General features: G+C 35.9%; 1 protein-coding gene across 1 annotated transcript; it reads left to right on the top strand.

The window, feature by feature from the left end:
* Positions 1 to 839: 839 nt before the first annotated feature.
* On the top strand, positions 840 to 5,162 carry LOC135073346 (retinal rod rhodopsin-sensitive cGMP 3',5'-cyclic phosphodiesterase subunit delta). The gene is made up of 5 exons (XM_063967497.1): positions 840 to 1,060; positions 1,370 to 1,401; positions 1,496 to 1,647; positions 3,244 to 3,380; positions 3,527 to 5,162. Exons 1-5 carry the CDS (start codon positions 978 to 980, stop codon positions 3,606 to 3,608), a joined length of 486 nt encoding a protein of 161 aa, XP_063823567.1. The 5' UTR covers positions 840 to 977; the 3' UTR covers positions 3,609 to 5,162.
* Positions 5,163 to 8,159: the final 2,997 nt, after the last annotated feature.

Genomic DNA, 8,159 nt, shown 5'->3' with positions numbered 1-8,159 from the left:
ATATTTTTTCCCAAATCGTATAATCAGGTTCATGCTGCTTATCTTTATTTACAATAAACAGAAAATTTTAAAACTAACGCAAACTTAACTCTGAACAAAAAAAAATATTATAAACTTATTTATTACTCAAAAATAAAAGTGTGTCCGCGAGGCAAAGAGGCGAGGACGCTGGCTGCATTTCCTCGCTGGATAGCATTATGTACTAAGCCTATAAGCAAGGAAAGAGCCAGCATTTAAATTTTCCGAAATTTTAATTAATTTAGGGGAAACAGTAATTTAGTAATCGGTCCCAGGGTCCGATGGTCTCGACCCCAAAAGGCGCAAATATGTAATCATTAGAATAGAAAGTGACTCATATTTGCTCCGTTTGGCTAATTACATTACACTGTACTTTAGCAACTGATTCTGAGGTGTGAAGGGACTAAAGTGTCGACACATGTAGCGTCTCAAACTATAGACCGTCCCCGTTCCCAGGGAACCAGGGTGAGACTGTCAGGTCTCTTGCCATCATCACGAACAATCCACGTGGTTCTAACGTGGAAGAAACGTTGATGCTGGCAAGGGCTCTCCTGATGGCATCGTTGACTTCATTGAGAGCAGCGTATCGGGCGAGACGACCGGCACTTTGCTGGCAACAGAGACCGTAGTTCATGCTTCGAATACAAATACCCCTTGTTATCAAAATAATGTCTTAAATGAAAACCTATCAAACAGTACTTTTTATTATTACTTAATGAACATTACGATAGCTTTAAATCACGTTAAAAGTTAAATGCATCATATCGATCGATAATTACAGCATCGGTTAAATACCTCCCTCCCTAGCGCTGTAACTATCTGTCAATGTCAGTCAGTCAATCATGGTGTTTTATTGATTTCGTGGTGTTTTTTGTGATTTACTTACTGTTTTGCCTTTCCAATTCCATTTTAGTTCCTCAGTTCTAAACCGAGTGTCAAGTGTTTTACAAGTATTTTTAATGGCTGGAGTTATGATGGAAGTTGCGTCTGCAGAGGAGAGCAAGCAGAGGCGTGTCGAGGACATCCTGAACGGTTTCCAAGTGTATCCTTTTCAACAACATACTTTACATTAATCAATATTTCATGTACTTTACGTGTATAAAATGAAAATTTTCATCAGAGTACTGTTAGTAGGTAATTTAATAGGTAACATTAAAATTTTGTTGTGGATTAAATTTCTCTGTGATAAAATATGTTGCAACTTATTGAGATAAGTATTGCATTAATTACACAAATTAGATGCTCAACCAACATTATAGAGAGGGGCTGATTTGATAAAAATGTCATTTTTTTTTATTATTGTTTGTGCACTTTAAATAGGTATTATTTCCTTAACTCACATTCAATACAGGAATTGGATGAACTTGCGTGATGGAGATACAGGTTAGTAAAATTTCTAATCCTCAAATCTGAAGCTTTCTTATAATGTTATTTAATTTAATCCCCACATCAAATTCATAATAAAATGTTTTTACAGGGAAAATCCTGTGGCAGTACAACGAGGACTTGTCCAACCCTCAGGTGGAACATGAAGCAAGGGTCCCCAAGCGGATCTTGAAGTGCCGGGTGGTATCAAGGGAGATGAACTTCAGCTCCACCGAGACAATGGAAAAGTTCCGTTTGGAACAGGTGAGCGTCGTGAAGCATTTACGTTTGTCCTTAGTGGAGATCAATCTAAGGTACTTGATACAAATAAGGCCTACGTTCTAATAAGGCCTATACATCAGAAAACACAGATAAATAAATCCAACCGGGATGATACTTCAAGGACACGTACTCATATGCCCTATAACCCGGTAGAGTGCAAGAGCGTCCCGATCCACGATCCCAGCACCAATTGGCACGCGTTCTTCTAAGGTGGTGGGTGATTTCGTGCTGTCTTATAAAAATCTGGCGATTTTATCTTAAATTTCCTGTAAAATGACGCTGTTTTAGATTAAGCTTTTCTTGGTAATCGTTTCTAAATATTTCTTACTAGCTAATAATTACCTTAATTTTTACTACTGGCTATAGATGCATTATTTGTAAATTTTTAAAGACAACAAGAGTGAGATATCTAATAAGGCCTAGGCCTTATTTCAGCATGGTAGGCCATATTAGATACTTATGTTAACACCTGATTACTGACAAATTCATTACACTAAATGTGTAAAAGAGTAACTAAATATTTATTTAATAAGAATGTTACTAACAGCACAGAAAAGAAAGAGAAAACAGAGTCGAAAAAAATTACAAACCCTGTAAAAAAAAAGAAAAAAATACAAAACCAATAAAAAATAAGAAAAAAAAGCCGTATGTATAATTCTAAAGGAAAGAAGAATAAAAGCTGGTATTATCATGACTGTTTTGAAGACAAAGTAGCAGATATGCGACCATAAAGGACTGCTTTTGGTGGTATCACAAAGATTGTGTAGGAGTTCGTAAAGATGATTCAGAAGCCTTTTTATGCACTGGTTCTAATAAAAATAGAGATCTCATTTTGTTTACAAAAATTCAAGACTAAATGATATTCCTAAACTGATTTATTTAAAAGGTTTTATGTGTAGGCCTTATTCGAACACGGTGTTTTAATAAGCCCTATACAAAAAAATAATATTATTTGTTTTTGATATTTTTTTTAATAATATATGTAAGGAATCATTACTTTGTTACTATGAATATTTAATTTTATCTATAATTTATGTATAATTCTTAATAAGTGGAATTTAAGTTTATCTGGAGATATACAGTATATTTCTGTTTACTTGGTATGTAAAATTTTGATAACGCAAACAAATCGACGTGTTTAATGTTATAAGACCGCATTTTGTTTAATACAACCTCAATTTTAAGGTCTAGAGGCATTTGAATCATATAGGCCTTATTCCGTGTAGGTGATTTATTAAAGCCAAAATCAGTGGTTTCTTAATTTGCTTATTTTGAAGAGATTTAGTTAAAAATTGAGTTATTTTTTGTAATATTGCTAAAATTAAAGGATGGAAGAAGTTCATTAACCTTGTTTTTGTTGATTGGCGTTAATATTTATTAAAATATAAGCATTTAAAGTTAGGTAGGCCTTATTTGTATCAAGTACCTTAGTTTTTGTAAGAAACTGTATAATTTTTACATTAGACGTCTAACTGTAAAGCGAAGAGCCTTCTTCTTAATTGTTAGAAATGACAATGACAAAAAGTATTACTTGTTATTTGAGGCATCTACTTACTTTTTCATGTAAATCTTTTACAGAAAATCCTGTTCAAGGGGCGTTGCCTTGAGGAGTGGTTCTTCGAGTTCGGCTTTGTCATCGCTAACTCTTGCAACACCTGGCAGTCGGTGATTGAGTCTGCTCCTGAGTCACAGATGATGCCTGCCAACATCCTCAAGTGAGTATGAAAACAATGTTTCAATAAATGTAAATTATAATGTGCTAAGCGAATTTAAAATTGGGATTTATCTAAAACATAAATAAATAAAGTATTACCTAAACATCTGTAAACACATTATCAATAGGAACAATTTTTATTTTCAGTGGCAATGTCGTCATCGAAACGAAGTTCTTTGACGGTGACCTGCTGATCACCACATCTCGTGTCAGGCTCTTCTACATCTGAGAAGACAGTTGTCCACGATACACTCAATGCATTTCCTAGTCATTTAATTTATTAGATTTTCGAACGTGGACAAGTCAATGTATCGGTGTTGTGATAAATTGATTTAAATGTTAACAAACTAAACTAAAATGTATTCGGCCTAATTAGTAAAACTACTCAAGTATAATACCTATGTCAAATTAAATTACACTCAAAGTGTATTTTCCTTGGAGGCTTGAATTATTTTTATATCACACACAATGTCCCAAACTTGCTGCTCAAATATTGTTAACATTCCTATCAATTTTTATATAAATGTATTATGTTGTTAGATGCACAAAGTGATTTTAAATTAATTTACGTGTGAAGATTTCTGTAGTTTTATCCACCGTATACAGGGTGTCTCAAAAAGTAGTGTAGTGTGCCGAAGCCCAGACGTAGAGCATCACTAGGGCTTAGCAAATCACCGTGTCTTTGATAGTTTACATTTTTGTTATGAATGTAAATACTTCTGAATCATCCAGGCCTAGTATTCATCATCATTCAAAAAAATTAGGCATATAACTTGACTATTCGCGCCCCAGTTACCAAAAAAGTGCCTAAAACTATCAAAAATCGCGGAACATACATGGGGGTGATTTGGATAGCCCTAGTGATGCTCTACCTCTGGGCTTCGGCTTGACACTACTTTTTGGGACACTCTGTATATTTAGAAATCTGTTCTGTCGTAAAAAAGCACTTGCGTTTGTAATATCACGATATCTGAAACGGTTTTTGGAATGATTGAGGAAATTGATTGAGGACCGAAACAACATTAAATTAAAAGTAATTAAACATAAAAAAATATCATTACCTAATAAAATTAGGAGTAAAGATAAAAGATCTTTTATTTAGTAATGTAATTCAATGTAGGATTAATTCTGAGCTTTTAGTTTAAGTACCTAAATTAGTAATTTGTAAAAAGCAGCGTTAGTAATTCTAATAAGAAATCCTAACATTACGCTTTTGTATAAAAGCTACATACATAAGCTTTGCATATGTATAAACGGCACATTGAGGTAATAAAACTTCAGGTACGATTTTACAACTTATGAGCCTAGGTGCAGACGGCAAACTTTTTGTCGGCCGATAGTTTATTCGGGCAGTTAATCAGTATGGGCATGTATGGAAGTGCGCACATCCGATTCGGTATCGTCCGATTCTTCATTCAAATAAGAAACGGGCCCAACTATCGGCCAACTAAAAATCGGTGGTCTGCGCCTAGGCTAAACGTACACTGTTGTGCGCTGTACTATAATGTACATTATCGTAAATAATAACGCGCAAGTGACCTTATTGGATAGATAATAAAGAGGTAGTAAAAATCTGTTTCAGATATCTTCAAAATTGTATGTACGAAATGTAATTTTAATGAAAACTTTTACACTTCCTATAAATCTTATTAAATAGTTCTTCATAATATCAGACATTATTTTTTATGAAATAATTTTGATATTTTATACCTTTGTAACTCTCTGGATTTAATCTTGGTTATAATGGGCATTTTCCATATATTTTATTAGTGTATGTTATGAATCCTGTAAGTATTATTAAGTTAACTTTAAATACATTTAAGTGCTTAAAACTATTGCGTTTTATTTATAAAGAGGTCTTGAAGAAGATTAAATCTCATTTCAATGTCAGGAACTCACTCTATGTAATTAAAACCCGAATTTGACCAATAATGACCTATCAAAAATCGGAATAACATTATGAAATAATTAGGATGGCAATAAAAAAAATTAAATGGAATTTTATTAATGTATGGAGTGTACACCTAGTTCCATTTTCCTCCGTCCTTGATGACGTTTATGGCGCTGCCTTGATAGCGTTTTTTCTAAGATTTTATACTGCTCATACGTAATTTTTATACGTATTATGTAGGTACTTACGATTCCACGATTTGTATTATATGCTTGGTAATCACGTAACTAACAAACAATTTGTTTAAGTAGTTAAAAACACATTCGGCGGATTCCGCACACTTGATGTGTACCAAAAGTTTCTCCCCTTGGCTGTTAGATGGCGCTAGTAGATAAATAAATGGTGTCCATAATAAATTGTGCTTTTACTGGATGACTTTACTATGTACTGGTCGGGCAGAACTCTATGTCCTGAACTTGAACTTGAAACTGAATTTGGTATGAAATATTTCAAATGAACTGTAAGAAGTAAGCTTAAGAGTAGGCGCACACCGTTGATTTTTAGTTGGCCGATAGTTGTGCCCGATTTCAAATTGTATGAAGAATCGGCCAAATCGAATCGGCGTAGTGTGCGCACTCCCATACATGCCCATACTGATCAACAGCCCGACTAAACTATCGGCCAACGAAAAATCAACGGTGTGCGCCTACTCTAAAACAACACCTAAAAGCTTGGTCATTATTTGAAGAGGGCATCGATCGTAGTAGGGCATTAGGTATGTATTGGACGAGAACAGTAGGTTATAGGTAGCGCCGTCTACCCGCAGCAGGAAATAAGCGAAGTGTTTTTTGCATTGTGATTTTTAATGGTATGGGCGCCTACACCAATCTTAACATGTGGGATTAAAGGCGTCAAGTGATACAGTATCACCATCATACTACATCTGACTACACGATTAAAACAATGCCTATTGCACGAGCTATTGGCCATAACCATAACTCGGAGCAGTCGTGACTCGATACCGTATCTCATTAGTACGCTGACACGTTTATCGATATTACCATAAAGGAAACGTGGACTGGCGGAGGCGTCACCTGCAGGAAAAGTCATGACAGGAACTTTTGTAAATTAAGACTCGGTTTATGAATGAGCGGGGCCGGAGCGCTACGCGTAACGACAATCGTGACTGTAGCGAGCCTAGATGGTTATTCGAAAAGAATTTTCACCCCTTTCTTGGAAATCTTAAGCGATCTTTTCGTCGAAATAGTCGACCAGTAAGTATTTGCGTCAACATTCTCAGAAAAATAGGTAATGGAGTGTCCTACATAAAGTATCTACAGTTTGGTGTCTTATTTGGTCTGAACAAGAACACTTCGATATCCATAATTAAAATTATTAAAACTATTTTATTCCGTAGTACAAAATGCTTAGCTACTTATAGGAGGCGACTGAGAGAAAACTTCTGGAGAGCCAAGTGAACTTATGTAATTAGAAGGCATCTAGCATGTTTGAGATCCGATTCTGTTATTTATTTCATTAACGGCAGATTTCTCGCAATCAATTTCTCTGTTTAGTCGCCTTCGTCTGCAATGGCAAGCTCTACCATTCAGTAGTCATCGTGGTAGCACATAAGTGACTGGTCAATACCAGTTAGCAAAGAAGCTCTAAATGCCTTATAACGTGCACACTTTTAACTTGTCTACGAACTTTAATTCACTAGAGTCTAGATGCTACAACCAGCTAATTTGAATATCATTGGGGGAGGCCTATTTTCAGCAGTGGACGTCCAGTAACTGAAATGACGATGATGATGATGATTAACAGGTCGGCTCTACGCTGGTACGTCTTAACGTACGCGCACCCTAAAGCGGCCTAAATCATCGCTGCCGATGCTCATGCGCACATCCTCTGTAGTGAGAACTCGGATTTCTTCGTACGCCACCGGTAAGGGAAGCAGCGTTCCTTTCCATGCAAGGCACATGCCGCCTCGCATATAAATAATAGACATTATATAATTATGTTCCGGCGAGTACTAGACGTCGACTTGTCGGGAATTGTATATCAGCCGCGGTGCCGAACAATAAATAATAATAATTATTACGATGACACTTCGATAAATATTGAACGTTTTTTTCGAGATACGCGGGTCGATGTTATCGGTTACCAGCTATTACATATTGTAATGGAGCGATAAGCTGTCTAATTGTATACTGGTCATGTAAGATTTAAGGTAGGCATAAATTGCTGATAACTTGCCCTCAAATGTAGAGTTTGGTGCATTTTGAATGATTTAAGTCTGGAACTTGGGGCTTTAACTAGGTTTTACCCACGTAGAGCTGATTGAAAAAAATTTTTTTACTTCTTTATTAATTAAGTGATGTTTGGGTAATCTAATAAGACTAGGTACTCGTAGACTCGTACACATCTTTAAGATGAACAGTTTTTCCAAAAAGTTTGTTCTACTTAGGTTTCAGACCTAAGTGTGCAGTTACAGATGACTTTCATGAAGTTTTCGTTTCAAATTCTGACTAGAATTCTCCTTTCTTCTGCACTCACCACAGGTGGTTTCACTAAGGTCTTACAAAGAAATCTTTACTACACGACCAAGATACCTCTAACACAGCGTTGTAGCCTATGACGCCACCGAGCCGCGCGCGCCGGATGAACACCAAATGTGTGATATTTTTAGGAATGTTGATTGCCGTCTTCCTGTATCCGGCAAACGCTCTGATCTGCCGCTCCACGATACAAAACTGCTAATTAGCCACGAATAATTAATAGGTGCCTCGTTGACATGTAAACCGCTTGATCGGACTCTGATTTGGGTCATGAAACAAAAAAATATTTGTTGGTAGGCAATAAAAGTGATCGAGAGTTCTTTTTCGGTGT

This window comes from Ostrinia nubilalis, chromosome 7 (assembly GCF_963855985.1).
Source record: "Ostrinia nubilalis chromosome 7, ilOstNubi1.1, whole genome shotgun sequence".
Taxonomy (NCBI): domain Eukaryota; kingdom Metazoa; phylum Arthropoda; class Insecta; order Lepidoptera; family Crambidae; genus Ostrinia; species Ostrinia nubilalis.
This window is presented reverse-complemented; position numbering and strand designations above follow the sequence as displayed.

Bases quoted from the DNA above. Each gene is read 5' to 3' on its own strand.
- LOC135073346 (XM_063967497.1), top strand. From the start codon at position 978: ATGGCTGGAGTTATGATGGAAGTTGCGTCTGCAGAGGAGAGCAAGCAG. The intron at 1,402-1,495 runs GTTAGTAAAATT...ATGTTTTTACAG, and splicing joins CTTGCGTGATGGAGATACAG to GGAAAATCCTGTGGCAGTAC. The intron at 3,381-3,526 runs GTGAGTATGAAA...TTTTATTTTCAG, and splicing joins ATGCCTGCCAACATCCTCAA to TGGCAATGTCGTCATCGAAA.